We start from the raw sequence: 19,829 nt of genomic DNA, 5'->3' as shown, positions 1-19,829 counted from the left end.
GCGAAAGAAACTTTTGCAAGTTTCCAAAATTAAATTCTACCTATTAACCAGATTCAATATCCATTTTAAATATTTCCATATTAATAAAATTATTTAATTTAAAAAATAAGTAAAACATCAAATTCATTTTTTAAAATCGATCAAAACACAAGTTCTCTGACTTTTTAATCAAAAGGAAAAAGCCATTTTAAACACAAATTTGGGGCGCTTCGGTGGCTCAGTCAGTTGAGCGCCTGACTTTGGCTCAGGTCATGATCTCAGGGTTCGTGAGTTCGAGGCCCACATCTGGCTCACTGCTGTCAGCACAGAGCCTGCTTCAGATCCTCTGTCTCCCTCTCTCTGCTCCTCCCCTGCTCAGCACAGTAGTTCAGTCATTAATTGAAAACCAATAAAAGACCCTTTCTTCATCCACAATAAGGGAGTTGGGGGGGTTAGGGGAGGAGAAGGAATGGAATAGAATGGAGGGGAGGAGGTCCAGACCAATTTTGATAGCCCCAGATCTAGCAAAGAAACTAGAAGAATTAGTCTTTGTAAGCAAGGACTCTCCTGGAGTTCCCAAAGTTGAGTCTAAAACAGGAGGGGTCATTGCTGAGCCCTGAGGGCAGTGTGTCCATATTCCTTCCCTACTCTTTCAACCGTTTACAAATGCCTTGAATGCTCTCGTCGGAAGCCATGCTGGCTAGGCTGGCCCGCAGTTCAGAGCAAGCTTCAATCCACTTCCTGGAGCCTGTGGCTCCTGCCCTCAGAGAAGAGGAAGCCCTTACCCATACTCATCTTGATTGGCAGGTTTTCTCTGCTTGCTGCTTCCACTAGATGTCTCCGCACTTCCATCACTGCCTCTTTGTGCTTGGTGCTCAGTAAGGCTTCCCACAAGGCTTTGGCGGCCGCGTCCCTGCAGTGAAACCACACAAGAGCTTTAGAATAAATTTCTGCTGGATAATGAAAAGAGTTGAAAACAAAATAACTTCTTAAATATCTCTTCCGAGCACGAATATAGTCTTTCCTACTGATAGGCTTTAAGTATTAAGACGAAATAAAGCATATCTAATCCATTTTAATCAGCACAAAATATTGAGAAATGAAGGACACAATAAAATCAAGCCCCCACCTCCCCCCAAAAAAGTGGGGGAAGCAAAGTTACATTGTGCTGAGAAGTGTGAGAAAAACATATGATAAGTTGTTTGAGGTTTGCGTTTAAAAATATTTCAGAGTGTAATTCAACATTGCTAGAGTACCATAAATATGATTTGTAAGCCAAAGTTAAAGGCATGTCTAAAAATGATTTCTCGGTGATTAGAAACATGTCAGTTTGAGATAGCATACTTGCCAGGGGAACACAAAGCAATCAGCAATGAGAATTAGTGTTCAAAAACTACTCAATAGAATTCCCAATGAATGCGTTTTCTACTGAATGAAAATCAGGAATTAGGCGAAGTAACCATGGCCTTAAGTAGCCCACTTTGGGCCTTAGGTTCTAAGGCTGGTACTTCTGCAGCCTTTACAATTAACCATTGATACAGCACGAAGCACTGCATTATGCAGGGTCTCATCTGGGCTCACTTTTCCAACAGCCCTCTGTCTCACCCACCACACCACCTCCAAATTATAAATGAGTACAGTGTTCTTTCCGGAAGATCTCTGCATGTAGCCAAGTATACACATTTGTAGTAACGTTCTATAAACTGAGTCTAAAAAAACAAAGATGACTTCTGTCCCTTTCTAAGGGCATTTTTCCTCCACTTAAAGCCCCACTCACCCTTCCTACGGTCCAGTTAGCAACAGTTTGAAAATGAATGTATTTTTTATAGTTTGGTTTTATGACATTAATTTAGCTTTAAAGTTATACTTAATAGGGTATGTCTTTCAAGTTTGAATTTCATTTGGAATAATGGAATGATGTGTTTCAGCACCGACTTTAAAACCTGGCACACAATAATCTTTCATTAAATAGTACTGTTTTTATTACTATGTATTTTTTTCTGAGTGAACCACCATCACTGTTCAACATATTCTCCTTGTTTTGCTCTGATCGAAACTGTCATCGTTATAACTCAACATCCAATATTCTAAGTTCAATTTAAATTTGCCTGTAAACTATATGCCAAGTGCTCTTCTCAGTGGTTGCAATACAGATAAAAAGGAGGCACAAGTTTTCAATGACTTTAGAGCCTGAAAGAAGAGGCAAATATTTACACACACACACACACACACAATACCCCCCAAAATGTGATAAGAGGCAGATCCATGCTTGCATAGAGTTTTCTGGTAGCACAGAGCAAGGGCTCTAATCCTGGGTAGGAGGACAGGGACTCAAAGAATGATTTCCAAGAGAAATGATAAGCAAGTACAGAGATCTATAAGCTCTGAAAGCAGCCAAGGCAAGAAGCTGTAACTCAGTCTGGGAAGGAAAATAGTAAAGTCTTCAAGGGAGATATAATATCTTCATGACAAAACAAGAAAACAAGGGGGAGAAGGATATTACAGGCATTTCATTTCAGTACAAAGTCCCCCGTACATGGCACTAAAGAGTATTGTTTTGCTCCATGCTGACATGCAAGAGGAGGGCAGTAGATGTCAGGGCAAAGGGGAAGAGGAAGTCACTACTCTCCAAGGGCCCCATGTTCACTGCCAAGGCTTATCATTCGGTAGGTGACAGGGAGCCAAGGAGTATGCAGTCGATTTCACATCCTGAAAAGTGCAGCATAGCTTGGCAGTAACGAAAACGGTCTTTATCATCATTCAAAACTAGGTCTATTTCCTATGGGGCTTTGGGAAAGCTACACCATTTCTCCAAAGCTCTGAAGGCAATAGAGAACCACTAAAGTATTCCGAGCAGGGATACTCCCAGTTTCCCAAGTTTATGGTCCACGGTCGTTCCCTACTTTTGTTCTCCAAAGCACCGCTCCCCAAACCACAGGGATTTCTCACATATTCTCAACACTACACACAACTTCTAGAGTAGAACGTCACTGCCATCCTCTTTTCTATGAGAGTGTGTACTTTGCTAATACAGAGTGCCTCCAAAATCGCACTAGGTCAAGGCTGTGGTTGCCACCTCGGATTAGTGTTGTGGTTAAAATGTGGGCTCTGGGGCCTGATCAAATTTGGGTCCAAACTCTGATTGTTCTCCCCTTCACCCACCCACCCAAGAGCCACACAGCCTCTTGGATCTTCCTCAGGCAGTCCAAGCACACAGACCCCTTCTCTTCCTTTGCCAGGAATGCTCTTCCTCTTACACATACCCCTCTCTCTCTTCCATTGTCTGCTGAAATATCGCCTTATGAGAGCCCGCCCCCCGCCCTGCTTTACTAAAACACACATAAAAAACTAAAGAGCCCATCCCAGCACCTTATCTTCGTATTCCTTTTCTCCCTTCCTGGGCTTTGCTGTCCTATGTAATCATTATTACCATCTGCCTGATCATAGGCTCCCATGTTTATCTGTTTGTTGTCTAGCTCCCTCAGAGAAGGTAAGGTCCTTCTATGAAAGTAGGGGTTTTGTTTTACCCATTGCAAAGTCCCCACTACCAAGAACAACACCAGGTCTCACGGGAGGTCTATTCAATAAATGCTGAATAAGCAAACGAATAATGCTTCCTGGTTGTATAATCTAGTGCACGTAACTCTCTTTCTCCGTTTTCTCATCTGTGAGACAGAGGTAACCATAGTGACTACCTCACAGCGCCGTGGTAAGGGTTAAAAAAGATAATGCACAGAAAGCACTTTCCGGATTCACAATAAATATGAGTAGTTGTGTTCATTATGATGGTTGTTACTATTGCTGATGAATGATAATTGTCTTAAAATTCAATGTGTTCAAGGGTTTGTAAGATATTCAGTTAATTCACTTAATGACAGGGAGTCTTTTTTTTTTTTTTCCCATACAATCCTGATTTGCTTATACGTACTAAAGTCACTTGGAGCTTGTACTCTCTGGCTTTTTTCACGGCAACATTTTACAAGAAATACATAAGGTTTCCATGATCTCTAACACTGATGCAGTCAGGTCATGTTTCCTTGAAAATTGTTTTGCTGATAGAAACAATTCTGATTGTTTAGATATGTGTGACAGCTTCTAATGTTTACTTCCTAAACAAGACAGTTTCCTAAGTGCACCCAACCAACCCCCACATCATACACGGTCACTTTAAGCTTACCAAGCGAACACGCGGGAACTGATGTTGGCTCTCTGAATGACTGGCACCGAAGAAGACCACATTGTACTTACCGGCAGCCCCTCTATGTCCTGCATTCACCTCTTTCCCAAGTCTCTCTGGGACTGCTGTGTGGTGGTTTACACACTTACTCCTACGTCAGCATCTGAGTTGAACGTACGAGTTAATCACTGTCTTGCTCTAATTTGCCCACAAAATTGATCCAATAGACTATTTCACACTATTGAAGCTTCACCTGAAATCAATTCCTGATGTCAAATTTGGTAAGTCAAGAGAAGTTGACTGAAATCCATGCTATAATTATAATAGCGTATTTTACGCAATTATTTATCCTCTCCAACTGTACAAATTTTCCGTTTTCCTGATGAGGGACTGAACAATACACAGAGTGCCATCGCAAAGGGGCCAGTGTAACAGACCAGTGGGAGGCAGGACTGTAGAAGCGTGGGTTCTGGAACCAAACAATAAAGGGGCTGGGTCTGCTGCTTGTTAGCTCTATGTCACTGGGAAGTTACTCAACCTCTCTGTACATGTTTCTTCCTCTGTTAACTTGGGGATGGTAATAGCACATGTCCAGTAGATTATTATGAGAACTGAATGTGTTAATATATCTGAAGCACCTGAAACAATGCCTAACACATACTAAGTGCTCAATAAACATAGCAGTAGTAGCAACAGCAATGGTAATTTAAAAAATCAAAGGTCAGAATTTTCTCATAAGATATACAAGGAAGCCTGTTTGGGAAATGCATTAGTCTTTTCTATCTACTTGCATACATATATGACTAAACACTGCCAATAGCTTCATTTTCTTTTTTCAATTTATGTATTTACAAGTTTTTTAATGGTTCTATTTATTTTTGAGAGGCAGAGACAGAACACAAGTGGGGGAGGGGCAGAGAGAGAGGGAGACACAGAATCTGAAGCGGGCTCCAGGCTCTGAGCTGTCAGCACAGAGCCCATTGTGGGGCTTGAACTCACAAACTGAGATCACTACCTGAGCTGAGCTAAAGTCAGACACTTACCTGACTGAGTCATCCAGGTGTCCCCAGTAGCTTCATTTTCTAATGTGAAAAGATCAACAGTACACAATACAGAATTCATAATGATACATATCAAACACTGAAAACTCCAACTCAAGCAATCCTCCCGCATATGACATGTTGATGCACAGAATTGTGATTTGCAGGAATAAAATAAGAAACTGTACTACAGATTACTTCAAGACTTACAGCTATCAAAAGCAAAAAAAAAAATTTTAAACAAATAATCCAGTTAAAAAATGGGCAGAAGAGGGGCACCTGGATGGCTCAGTCAGCGAAGCCTCTGACTGCAGCTCAGGTTGTGATCTCACAGTTTGTGAGTTCAAGCCCCACGTCAGGCTCTGTGCCGACAGCTCACAGCCTGGAGCCTGCTCTAGATTCTATGTCTCCCTCTCTCTCTGCCCCTCCCCTGCCCATGCTCACTCTCTCTTTCTCTGTCTCTCTCTCTCTCAAAAATAAACATTAAAAAAAATGGGCAGAAGATTGGAGTACCTGGGTGGTTCAGTCAGCTAAGCGTCCAACTCTTGATTTCGGCTCAGGTTATGACCTCAGCTTGTGAGTTCGAGCCCCAAGTCAGGCTCTGCACTGACAGTGTGGAGCCTTCTTAGGATTCTCTCTCTTCCCTGCACCCCACCCCACCCCCGCCTCTCCCCTGCTTGTGCTCTCTCTCTCTCTCAAAATAAACATGAAAAAACTTTTTTTAAAAAATGGGCGGAAGACATGAGTAGACAGTTTTTTCAAAAAAGACATCCAGATGGCCAACAGACACATGAAAACATGCTTCACATCACTCATCATCAGGGAAATGCAAATCAAAACGAAAATGAGATATCACTTCATGCCCATCAGAATGGCTAAGAGGAAGGAAGGTTTTTAAGCAATGACTTCTATGCCAGCTTCTTACCTCATTAATTATATTGAAATTCTGCAGGATGCACACAACGGGATATTTTAAAATGAGAACTGCTACTTTTATGAGGAATTCAGATTCCATAAATATTTCCAGACTGACTTATCAAGTGGATGTACGACTTTGGGGTAGATGTGAACATTAGAGTTAGTAGTAAATTACATCTTCATCAAGACACTGCCTCACCCAACACAAACACGTGGAAATCTATTTTTAGATTTCGAAGACACCTAAAGAAAATTCTATAATATGCCTGAGAAAACCACTACGGCTCCAAACAAATCAAACTGCTATTAGGTCCCATCACACCAAATCTAAACCCTTTATGCTCGTCTATCAACCTACCTCGTCTTGCTTCGTCTTTTGTCTTAAGTTCAGGAACAGCTGGACAACATCTTTTAATAATCGTACCCACCCGAAAACAGCTTATCTCTTTTTTCATGGCTAACTTAGGGAAGATTTTTGAAAGGCAAGTAAAATACAGTATTTAAAAATACTTTTAAATACCACCACTACTTTCTATTTTAGAAGCATTTCAGAATCTACAACACAACTTATGTCTCATTTGATCCTCACACCCTGGGCTAAGTCATGATGGCCACACCAACTTAAAAAGTCTCAGAGAAGCCAATTTACTTAAGTACACTCAACCTGTAAGTGGCTGACCCAGGACTCACCCCCAGGCAACTGGCTCCTGAGCTTGGTCATCCACCTACTAAACCATGCCAGGCCTGTATTATGCAGATCATCAAAGAGAACTGATTTTATAGAATATCAATAATTTTAAAGTTTCCATGTTGGTTTTCTTTTCTAATCCTTAATACATCTTCTATTCTTCTTTTATGTGTGCGCCTTACATAAGATGGAATGAAACAGAGTGAAGAAGGAAGTATAATAAGTAGATCTATATTAACTCATGAAGCAGGAAATGCTCACTGTCAGGATTTTCCACCTTTTGTTTTAAACAATATCACGGGCACCTGGGTGGCTCAGTTCGTTAAGCGTCCGACTTCAGCTCAGGTCACGATCTCACTGTTTGTGAGTTCGAGCCCCCCATCGGGCTCTGTGCTGACAGCTCAGAGCCTGGAGCCTGCTTCAGATTCCGTGTCTCCCTCTCTCTCTCTTTGAGGGTTGGTGATGGGTATTGAGGAGGGCACCTGTTGGGATGAGCACTGGGTGTTGTATGGAAACCAATTTGACAATAAATTTCATATTTAAAAAATAAAAAAGAAAATAAAAAAATAAACAATATCATAACATTCCCCTTGTAGGTCACCTGTAGACATTGACAGTCACTCTTCTACACGATGCCACTTTCCACTTTTATTCAGCTTTCTCTAAACAATTCCCTCCAAGACTTTGCTGAATTTTAAACCATTCTGCATAAATACCATTTATATAGCTGAAAAGGCAAAAAAACAAACAAATAAACAAACAAACAAAACACTAAAGTCTAAAATGCCCAAGGAATTATTTCCAATCTAGCTCTTATTTGCTTTTCATTATATCCTTGGGAAAGAGAGGAAAAATGGCCTCTATCTATTTGACCCCTGATAAAACAGAGAAAGAATGAAACCACTTGCCTAACACCCATTGTTAATAAGAAAGGAGGCAAGGTTTAGAGCTTGGGGCCACCAAAGTGCTATGGACTGCTTCCATGACCTGAGGTAATTCAATTAATCTTTCTTAGTTTCATTTGCTGAGGACTCACTATGTCACAGGCAATATGACTATATTATCTCATTGAATCACAACCCTCCGGGATAAATATCAGTGCCTCATTTCATAAGTGAGAATGCAGATTCTTAAAGAGATCAAATAATTTGCCCAAATCACATAGCCAGTGAGTGCAAATTTGAACCCAGGCCCTGGTGAACTCCAAAATCCATTTACTAACCATGATCCTACACCATTCGGTAAAATAAAAGGCTTGAACTAGAATGCTAATTTCTTGGATTTCTAACAAGCTACATTTATATGGTTTCCATTATGCTCTGGTGCTCCAAGTTCATAGGTATCAATTTGATTAACTTTGTGAAACTCAGTAAAAGACGGGTGAGTATTCCATGCTGTTATTTCTTTTACTAAAATCCTTTTCTTTCTCACAAATCCAGTGATAGTAATAAAAAGGCAACAAAAGAACATTCCCCAAAACTTATAGAATTAAACAATTTCTACCCTTTTCTCTGTTTTTAAAGTCAAGTTTTCCAATGAGATTAACTGTATTTCATCATACCTACCAGAACACAATTTTGTTTCAATAGATGCCTTGAAATATACAACACAAGGCAGAACATGTGTCCTATGAAAAGATCCATTTTATTGCCATGAAATTTAATTAGCTTCAATATTGTCAGTAACTACATAAAAGTTGGATACATACAAAATGTATGCTCTTTTTTGCTAAGCCGATTATCTTGTATCCTTCAAAATGAAACTGTTATGACAAATTGTCATGTTTGAAGAAGACTACAGGCCAACAATATACACACAGTAATAACCTGCTAGAATTAGCATTAAGTGTCAGGAGACTTCTGTTCATGAAGATACGCTCCTTTCAGTTAATTCCTGGCTCTTTATTCACCAGAATTACTCGACTAGGAATGAAATCTTAGAAGCTGCCTCGGTTTGGCATGTACAAAATGTCAAATGCAGTCTGCTAGAACCTAACAGGAAATATTCATCACCAAATAAAATATAAAGAGGACAGCATTTATTTTTGAGAGATGTCTCAATGTTGACTCACGGTGCTACTTCAAGCAAGCGGAAGGCATACAATTAGGAGAGGAAGGGTGAAATGCGAACGCACGCCATTATCTTGTGACCAAACTCAGAGAAATGGCTTCTTCATGGAGTGCAGGGCACATTATGCTTACTCACAGGATTTGCAGTCACAGTCAGAGTGCTCCAACATAAACACAACAATAACAATCACAACAACAACAAAGCATCCTCAACTAATTTGAAACACAGAGCAATCTGAGTCATAGTTCTCCACAGCAGGGAATAATGGCTTCCATCCGTGCTGAGCGTAATGAGCTCTGAAGGTAGGGTTGTTAATTAAATTATTCATAGAGCTTTCAACAGTCATCTGTCCTCCTGACTCTTTTTTAAACAATTACCTCACATCTCACAAAATAGTCCATTACCCTTCATCTCAATAGAAGAGAGAGCAGTTGAACACAGAAAGACACATGAAGTAGGCCCTTGGCACGGGAGAACAGCCCTTCCCTGGCTCTTTATTTCAGAATAAAAGCTCTTGCTGTGGGCCAGGCACTCACTAAGGCGCTGCAACCACAGCTGCAGGTGGCCTCCAGGGCCCTGCCCTCATGGGGCGAGCCATCTGGCAGGGAAGCTGGAACTGAGCATGCTCCCGCAGAGGTGACAAAGCAGAGAAATGGGGGTGGGGGGGGGGAAGCGGCTCTGGGAGAGTGCAACACCTAACCCGGTCTAGGTGTGGAGGTGGCAGTCAGAGGGTGGCTGAGGATGTGATAGGGAGCCCCCAAAGCAGAGTAGGAGGTGGCCAGTTAAAGACCTGAGCAAGAGCAGTCCAGGCAGGAGCAACAGCATGGGCAGGGGGCCTGAGAGGAGAATATGAGACCTTTTCAGGGAAATGAACGGAGCATGAAGACCTAGTATGCCATTGCCCTCAGTTGCAGTGGCATCTTACCCAAAGCCTGGTAAACCCACACTAGGATTGTAGACTTTCTTCCAAGGGCAACTGAAGAGTCCTTAGCAACAAACTGACCGATCACATTTGCGTTATTAAAAGATCACTCACCATAAGGGCACCTGGGTGGCTCAGTCCGTTAAGCATCCAACTCTCCGTTTCAGTTTCAGGTCATGATCTCGAGGTTCGTGAGTTAAAGCTCCACATAGGGCTCTCTGCTGTCAGTGCAAAACCCACTTCGGATCCTCTGTCTCCCTCTCTCTCTGCCCCCCCCCACCCCTCAAAAATGAATAAACGTTAAAAAAAATGTTTTTTAACGTTTATTCATTTTTGAGAGACACAGCATGAGTGGGGGAGGGGCAGAGAGAGAGGGAGACAGAATCCAAAGCAGGCTCCAGGCTCTGAGCTGTCAGCACAGAGCCAACGTTGGGGCTCAAACCCACGAAACCGTGAGATCATGACCTGAGCCGAAGTCAGAGGCTTAACGGACTGAGCCACGCAGGTGCCCCTAAAACATTGTTTTTGTAAATAAAAAGATCACTCACTGTAGAGAATGAATCTGAGCTCTGGGTGAGAGGCTGCTACACGGTCCAAGCAAGAACTGAGGATGGCTTGGCCTAGAGTGACTTCCCAAAGCCATCAGGTCATATCATTCTCCTGCTCAAAACCCTTCCATGCTTCCCACTACCATTACACTAAAATCCAAGTTCCTTACTTATCTACTTCATCTCTCAGCTTCTCAGCTTTGTCTAGCCTTCAGTCACACTGCCTGATTTCAGCTACTTGAATGGGTCAAAGCATATTCCCAACCATTCCTTTGCCTACAACGCTTTTCTTCCAGATGTTCACTAATAAGGTCTCATTCATTCAACAAACATTTACTGAACACCTACTAAATGCTAGTTCTGTTCTAGGTGTCGCTCAAGTGTTCACTCCTTGACTGCTCTAGCTAGCTAATGTGGCACTCCTTTTGTTTTTTCATTTTTTGAGAGAAAGAGAGAGGGTGCAATTGAGCAAGGGGCAGAGAGAGAGAGAGAGAGAGAATCCCAGGGGGGCCAGAGGGAGAGAGAGAGGAAGAGAAGCAGGGCTCACCCAAAGCAGGACTCATGCTTTACCTGAGGCAGGGCTTGAGTTCTCCCAAAGTGGGGCTCAAACTCACCCGAAGAGGGGCTCGTGCCCACCCCAAACACAGCCTGAGTTCACCCCAAGAGGGGCTTGAGTTCACCCCAAGCGGGGCTCGTGCTCACCCAAAGCAGGACTTGAGCTCATGCGATGTGGGACTCGAATTCACAAACCATAAGATCATGACCTGAGCCAAAGTCAGATGCTTAATGACCGAGTCACCAAGGCACCTGCTAACGTGGCACTTCTTATTCCAAATCCCACTTGCCGCATTTTATTTTGTTTATAACATTTATCACTAACTCGAATTATGTAGTATTAAAGAAAATTTGTTTTCATGAGTTGGGAGTGAAAGTGGTCACAGGGTATGAAGGACAGAAGCATTCTGGCTTTATCAGAATGTTAGCATCCTGGGTGCATGGGTGGCGTCGCATTCAGACCACCAACACCTCATGGACCGTAGACAGTGCCGGGCACTAGAGGCGCAATGGTGTATAACAGTGAACAGGTCAGTCACAGACTTTTTCTGAGCAAGCTCCCAAAGTCTGGTTGGACAGAAGAGACATTAAACTAGTAATTAAAAAAAAATTTTTTTTTAACATTTATTTATTTTTGAGAGAGAGAGACACACATAGAGCACAAGCTGGGAGAGGCGGAGACAGAGGGAGACACAGAATCCAAAGCAGGCTCCAGGCTCCAAGCTGTCAGCACAGAGCCCGACACGGGGCTCGAACTCACAAACAGTGAGATCATGACCTGAGCCGAAGTCAGACACTCAACCGACTGAGCCACCCAGGTGTCCCTAAACTAGTAATTTTAAGATAATACACTATGAGCTGATACAGGAAGTAAAAGGTACCCTCTCTGGAAGCAAAGCTAACAATGGGGTGGGGCGAATGAAAGAGCAACATGTAGGATGATCAAAAGGCGGACAGCAGAAGACTGAGGGTCTGAAAGAAGTTTAGTGTAGCTGCAGCCAAGCGTGTGAACATATAGAAGGGAAAGGAAGGAGGGAGCAGGAAAAAATAGACAAGATTAAGGCTGAAAAATCAGCAGAGCACAGATTTAAGAAGGCTTTCGAAAACAAGTTAAAAGTGACAGTCTTTACCCAGAAGGCAATGGAGAGCCATTGAAGTATTTTATCAGGGGAGGGTTAGAATCAGATGTACTCTTACTTGCACTGCACACATACACAGTCAGTCTTACAAAACTAACCCCCAGCTAGACTCTAAAACTATAATGCTTTCAAAGTGTGAACACAAAATGTAATTTTAATGGAGATATAATTCATCCATTTCTTCTTACTAGAGGTTCGTATGTTGGCTTTTGTTCATTTATGCAACAAGTATGAGTTCCTACTATGCACAGGCCCTATTCTTGGGTAACGGGATACAGCAGTGAACAAAACAGACACAAAGCCACTGTCTTCATGTAATTCCTGTTCTGGACTTTATTTTCTGAGCACAGCACATGGAAATCATAAAGTAAGAGGAATTCAAATCAAAGGCTCCTTACAAATCACCTAGTGTGCTTCACTTTTACAGAGAAGTAAACTGTGACTGTGAGACATTAAGTACCTTGTTCAAGGACATGAGGTTTTGGTGGAAAAGCCACTATGCCACAATCAGGACTAGAAAATGAAAACTGCCCAGAAGCTGCTCAAGGACACTGAAAAAAATCACATCAACAGAAAGTCTCCTGCGGTTCCACAACTGAAAGGAGGAGACTGATTCAATGAGCTTTTGTATCTGCTGTTACATTTGTTAAGGAACAGCCTCATAACTATCGAATATATTCCTGAAAGAGGTAAGATCACTTCAAAAACGTTTAATTCAAATATCACATTGGAGTATATTTGGGGGGAAGAAGCAGAGTAGATTGGAAAAAATACAGACCCTGATGCAGTTCATACTTGGAGAGAGTTGCTGGTGTGCGCCCATCAAGTCATTAATACGATAGACTCGTTAGACTACAGAGAAGTGATTTTCATTATTTGCTCAACAAGAATAAAGCACCATACAAATTTGGTTTTTATTGTTCTGAAGAAAAAGCTGTCATTTTAAAAAGCATGAATAAATGTATTGTCTGTTACAAACTTTTCATTAACATAATAATCTTGTTGTGACTTATAGACTCTTGGTTTGGTATGCGGAAACAACAAATGTCCTAAAAATGCATGCTCCTTCTGTCTCAGTTCACAGCTAATAGAAAATCTGTGTGATTGTTTCCAGATTATAAATGTACTGGAATGTCTTTAACAGTGCAGAAATCATAACCACCTGTTAAGGAAACCAACAAAAAAAATTCCAGGATAAAACATTGTTTAATTCCAGGATAAATACAAGCTTTATAGTGCTCGGAATAAAAGACCAATCTCCAACTGATATATAATCAAAGCTTCATCTCTTTCCAGCGAATACTCTATACTTCATTTCATCCTTCATTGTGAGGTGCTTTCATTCAGCACTGCAACAGGCCCATGAAACCTCTTGCAACATGGAATAGAACTGATGGGGATTACAGAGTGCACTTGTCATGATGGGCACTGGGTCATTAAAATAGAAACTTAAAAAAAAATCCTGCAGAATTGGAAAACAGTATTGAAATACCAATGTCCAATAAATAAATAAAGACCATAATAGAAGTGGAGGAAAAAATGGACCAGAACATAACCCCAAAACTGTTTAACCATCATATAAAATAAGTACAGGTAATTGAATTTCATCTCAGCACAGGTAAACATTTCTCATTCCTATCTCTACCAGCTCATTACTCATAATACCATAATCAACACAAACTTATTCATATTTTTCCACAGCAAACAATAAAGCATAGGAAAGACTTTTTCATAAGGATTCCTAAATGCATAAATAGATCAACTCAATTATGAGGATTTTAAATTACTAACACAATTAGATTACTTAACAACCACATATCCCCTCTATGCACATTTTTCTGACTCTGAGGATATACTTCAAGTTCCTGTAGGTTACTTCCATGACCCATTCCAAAGGCTAGCACTTGGCTCCATTGGGGAACTCCAGGCTGGACCACATTTGTGTGTTTTGGTTTGAATTCCAGACTTGAAAAGTTAAGGATTGGTTCATGTGGCAAGAAACTCTAAGATAAAGAGGTAGTAACAAGGCGCCTGGGTGGCTCAGTTGTTTGAGCATCTGACTTCGGATCAGGTCATGATCTCATGGTCTGTGAGTTGGAGCCCCGTGTCAGGCTCTGTGCTGACAGCTCAGAGCCTGGAGCCTGCTTTGGATTCTGTGTCTCCCTCTCTCTCTGCCCCTCCCCCGCTCATGCTCATGTTTAAATAAACATTAAAAAAAAAAAAAAAAGGAGGTAGTGACAGTTTTATAGATGCTACTAGAAGCAAACTCATCTGGTCACTTTATCACTTCCCCACACCACTCCATGAAGAAGGGTCATTTCAAAATCAGCATAATGTTTTCTTCTATTATTATTATACAGCGATTCCAGAATTTATTACTCTATTCACCATTGGTGACACCATTTTATCTATACATACATAGATAGATAGAAAATCTGCGTGATTGTTTCCAGAATATAAATGTAGGCTAAATTGGGAAAACTTAATAGAATTATAGTCTTATTTTATTCCTCACTAGTTTTGCTTTCAGTTGTGGTTCAGGTAGAAAGCCAATTTGTGTTGCTCGTACTATTTACCATCTGAACTCCCATATAACTCCCATCTTCCTTGATACCTTAGAAATACAGAACAGTGTTGAAGTGTTAATGGGGACACAACTCTGAGGAGAGCAGGACATATGATAGTTCCTTCCACAGGAGGGGTTAGGGGCCACCATCTGTTTAGGGGTAGAAAAGATTTATTTTAAAGTTGCGTTTGCACAGCAAGCACACACTTTTTACTTAGAATAAGGATGAGGTAGGTTTTCTCATAAAGCTAAGTTATTTGACCTAAAGTGTTTTCGATACTGTAAGATAAATAATCATGTGTGTGTGTGTGTGTGTGTGTGTGTGTGTGTGTGTGTTGTGTAGCAAAACTAGAAGATCTCACCTAATAAAGAGTAGGAAGCCCTATGTTGTTGTTTAATTTTTCTGTTCCATGAAATGCAAAAATCTGGAAACCACTTCACAAAGCTCAATACCTAAGGAACAGAGTAATATGCAATCTTCAGGTTTTCTTCTAGATTTCGGCAGCCAAAATCACACTGTTAGAAAAGGAGATAGGAATTTGGAGTAAAAACCCAAAATGAAGGGATTACAAGTACAACGTGTCTGGAACGTACCCCAAAAGGAACAGCCATCATGGAAATAATTTAGCCAAAAAATACTAATAGATGCTAAAGCCACTGGGGCAATGTTTGATGAGGGAAAGCATATTCACATAATCTCAAAATGTCTCCTTCACTCAAGTGATCAAAGTTATCACCATGAGTAGACAAGGTTAAATTATGTGCCACCTGATAGGATGCAATGAAGAGAACACAGTATCACTTGTTTGATATTCTTGTCAAAAGCATATAATCTGAATCTACTCATGAGGAAACATGAGGCAAATATGAACTGAGGGACATTCTACAAGATGACTAGCCTGTATTCTTCAAAAGTATCAAGGTCATGAATCTCAAAGGAAGACTAAGAAACTGTCACAGATTAAGAGATGAAAGAGATATGACAAATAAATATAATGTGTGATTCTGAGCAATATCCCTTTGCTTTTGTAAAGGATATGGAGATAAGTGGCCAAACTTGTGTATCAGATAGTGGTAGTGTATCAATATTAATTTTGTGAGAGTGATACATTGGAATATATCCCTTTGAAGGATATACATGTTAAAGTATTAGGAAATGATGGGTATAGGCAAATTATTCTCAAATGGTTCAAGGAGGAAAAAAGTTTCTTGTACTATTCTTGTAACTTTTTTGGATGCTTGAAATTACTTGAAATAAATTTAAGAAGTTATCAATCAATTCAAAGAAAAATTTCAAGCAGCTTTAAAAGTTCAATAAATGAGGGGCGCCTGGGTGGCTCAGTCGCTTAAGTGTCCGACTTCAGCTCAGGTCACCATCTCGCAGTTTGAGAGTTAGAGACCCCTGTCAGGCTCTGTGCTGACAGCTCAGAGCCTGGAGCCTGCTTCGGATTCTGTGTCTCCCTCTCTCTCTGCCCCTCCCCCACTCACACTCTGTCCCTTTCTGTCTCTCAAAAAAAAAATAAAATAAACATTAAAAAAAATGTTCACTAAATGAATAGGGTGCTCTCCAAATAAGAAAGTTTGGAAACACTAAGTAAATGAAAGGAGAAAGCTCAGCAATACCAAGAACCTAAATGCTCACAACCCTTATCCTAAATTAAAAATTACCCTGGGAGACGCTGAAACAATTTAAATTCAAAATGCTCAGGGTAATCTTTGTATCAAATATATGCTCCAGGACCTGTGGCTTCTTCCATGTGAAGCCTAACATTTTTTTAAAGCATGGGAATCCTTGAAACAAAGAAAATCCTAAATAATAAGCAAAGCCAAACTCTGGATTGGGAAAGCCCTCAGAGACTACGTTGCGCTCCTCAGAGCAAAGGAGAAATTTAGTCACAGACTAGGGGTGGGTTTGAACAGATTTTGGCTGCATTCTGAAAATCCCTTTGCTCATCCCACAATTAATATGGTTCATAAAACAATTATCCAAACTTAATTCTAATATTGGAAAAGCCATAATTGGAATAGTTATGCAATAGTACTCAGTGATAAAGTCCCAGAAGAAGAAAAGAAAAAGTTAAGCATAATTCTGGCAGAAAAAGAAAAGTGATGACAGCTGGGCACCTGGGTGGTTCAATGCATCAAGCAACCAAATCCTGATTTTGGCTCAAGTCACGATCTCTTGGCTGTGAGATCGAGCCCCAGGTTGGGTTCCATTCTGGGCATGGAGCCCGCCTAAGATTCTCTCTTTGCCTCTCCCTCTGCTCCTCCCCTGCTCATGCACACACGCACATGCACAACTGCACACATGCTCTCTCTCTCTCTCTCTCTCAAAAAAAAAAAAAAAAAAAGCAACAGCCTTCTGTAAATAAAGTACAAATATGGAGGCAGCTTTTAATGTGGGGGAAAAAAAATAAAGATGAGTTCTGTAATGAGAATCTGACCTCAAAATACAGACTACTCTTATTGGTTCTATAACCTTCAACAAGGTAACTAACTTCTATGAGCCTCAGTTTTGCCCCTTCTAACATAAAAATGATACTCACTTTAAGGATTGGGTGATTACATCAAGTACATAAGTTAGGTAGCTAATCCTTAATGCATACTAAGCCTTTATGAAGTATTCTTTGCTCTTTCACAGAAGAGCAAAATATCTAAGTTATAAAAAAAATAGAGACATCTAAATTTGGGGGTCAGTGTTTCTAACAAAGAATATTATTTCATAATCACTTAGAAAATGGAAAAAATAATACTTGACAAACTGAGTCATTAAGAAAACTAAATAGTCTAGGAGCACCTGGCTGGCTCAGTCAGAAGAGGGTGCAACTCTTGATCTCAGGATGATGAGTTCAAGTCCCATGTTAGGTATAGAAATTACTTAAAATTAATTAATGAATGGGAATGCAAGCTGGTGCAGCTGCTCTGGAAAACAGTATGGAGGTTCCTCAAAAAACTAAAAATAGAACTATCCTATGACCCAGCAATTGCACTACTAGGCATTTATCCAAGGGATACAGGTGTGCTGTTTCGAAGGGACACATGCACCCCTATGTTTATAGCAGCACTATCAACAATACCTAAAGTATGGAAAGAGCCCAAATGTCCATTGATGGATGAATGGATAAAGAAGATGTGGTACACACACACACACACACACACATACACACGCACATATACATGCAATGGAGTATTACTTGGCAATCAAAAAGAATGAAATCTTGCCATTTGCAACTATGTGGATGGAACTGGAGGGTATTATGCTAAGTGAAATTAGTCAGAGAAAGACAAAAATCATATGACTTCACATATGAGGACTTTAAGAGACAAAACAGATGAACATAAGGGAAGGGAAACAAAAATCATATAAAAACAGGGAGGGGGACAAAACAGAAAAGACTCATATCTATGGAGAACAAACTGAGGGTTACTGGAGGGGTTGTGGGAGGGGGGATGGGCTAAATGGGTAAGGGGCATTAAGGAATCTACTCCTGAAATCATTGTTGCACTAGATGCTAACTAATTTGGATGTAAATTTTAAAAAATAAAAAATTAAATTATTCTCAAAAGAAAAAAAAAAAGGAAAATAATTAATTAATTAATTAATTAATTTAAACTCTAGATATTCTAAAGTTATACTACTATAAAAAAACAACTTGGAATCATAAATAGAGATCATCATAATTAAAACTCAGAAGTGGTGAGGGTAATGCATTCAATCCATAAAATAAAGTTCCTACTCTCTATGAGTTCATTGTTACCAATAAAAACATCATTAGCAATTTATGAATGATTACTAGCAACAAATATTGCCTCTAATTATTTTTCAACTTTTAAAATTTTTTCCACAATGAAAATAATTTTATTTTTTTTCTGAATATATAAATTACATATACTATTTTTAAAGAATTCAAATACATAAAAATAAAAGGAAAAAAAGTTACCTAAATTCCACCATCCTGGGATTTTATTACCTGATGTATCAATCAAGATAAGCTAGGTTATATTGTGGTAATAAAGGTAATAAAGGGCTTGCGGTCCTTTATTGTGGTAATAAAGGACTCCAAAAATCTCAACAACAAAGATGTATTTTCTACTCGTGTTTTAGGTTTACTATGGTGTGCCTCATCTACACTCTAGGATCCAGACTCAACATTGCCAGCTGTTGAAGCAAAGAGAAAAGAGATATAATGTCTCTTAACACTTGTCTCAATTCACCTATACGTGGATTTTTTTTCAGTAAATATTCACACAGTAGATATATTTTCTCTTCCTTATGATTTTCTTAATAATACTTTCTTTTCTCTACCTTGCTTGATTCTAAGAATACAGTATATAATATATATAACATACAAAATAGGTGTTAATCTGTGTATATTATCAGTTAGGCTTCTGGTCAACAGTGAGCTCTTAGTAGTTAAGCTTTTGGGGAGTCAAAACTTATACACAGATTTCCGACTGCTGAAGTCAGTACCCCTAACTCCCACTTTGTTCAAGGGTCAGTGGTATATCTAGAAACAGAATTGCTAAGTCATATATTAGTTCTATGTTTAACTTTTTGAGGAACTCCCAAACTGTTTTTCACAATTGCAGCATGATTTTATACTCTTACCAGCAACGGATGAGGGTTCCAATTTCTCTACACAATAACTACATGAAAAAGTGCTCAGTATCATTAGTCATGAGGAAAACGCAAATTCAAAGCTCAGTGAGAAACCACTTCACACACCAAAGAATGACTAAAATTAAAATTTAAAAGTCTGCTCAGGGGCACCCGGGTGGTTCAGTCAGCTGGGCGTCTGATGCAGGCTTGGGTCATGATCCCATGGTTCGTGGGTTCAAGCCCCACGTCAGGCTTTGTGCTGACAGCTCAAAGCCTGGAGCCTGCTTTGGATTCTGTGTCTCCCTCTCTCTCTCTGTTCCTCCCCTGCCCATGCTCTGTCTGTCTGCCTATCTGTCTATCTCTCTCTCTCCTCTCTCTCTCAAAAATAAATAAACATTAAAAAGAAATTTTTTTTAAAAAGTCTGCTCAGACTTCCATAACAACATACCACAGACCGTTGGCTTAAACAACAGAAATTAATTTTCTCACAGTTTTGGAGACTGAAAGTCCAATATCAATGTGTCAGCAGTTCTGGTTTCTCCTGAGGCCCTACACTTGGCTTGCAGATGTCAATCTTCTAATTGTGTCTTCACAAGGCCTTTTCTCTGTGTCAGGTGTCCCTTAGTA

At 40.2% G+C, this 19,829-nt stretch overlaps 1 protein-coding gene across 2 annotated transcripts in view; it reads right to left on the bottom strand.

The window, feature by feature from the left end:
• The window catches only part of SCFD2 (sec1 family domain containing 2), a 399,088-nt gene that overhangs the window by 339,327 nt on the left and 39,932 nt on the right, over positions 1-19,829 (bottom strand). For both annotated transcript variants that reach the window (XM_027056729.2, XM_015082196.3), the window contains exon 3: positions 765-892. In XM_027056729.2, coding sequence (XP_026912530.1) covers positions 765-892 — 128 coding nt within the window. The remainder of the gene's footprint in view (positions 1-764; positions 893-19,829) is intronic.

This window comes from Acinonyx jubatus, chromosome B1 (genome assembly GCF_027475565.1).
Source record: "Acinonyx jubatus isolate Ajub_Pintada_27869175 chromosome B1, VMU_Ajub_asm_v1.0, whole genome shotgun sequence".
NCBI lineage: Eukaryota > Metazoa > Chordata > Mammalia > Carnivora > Felidae > Acinonyx > Acinonyx jubatus.
The sequence above is the reverse complement of the archived record's forward strand: the minus strand, read 5'-3'. Positions and strand labels throughout refer to the sequence as shown.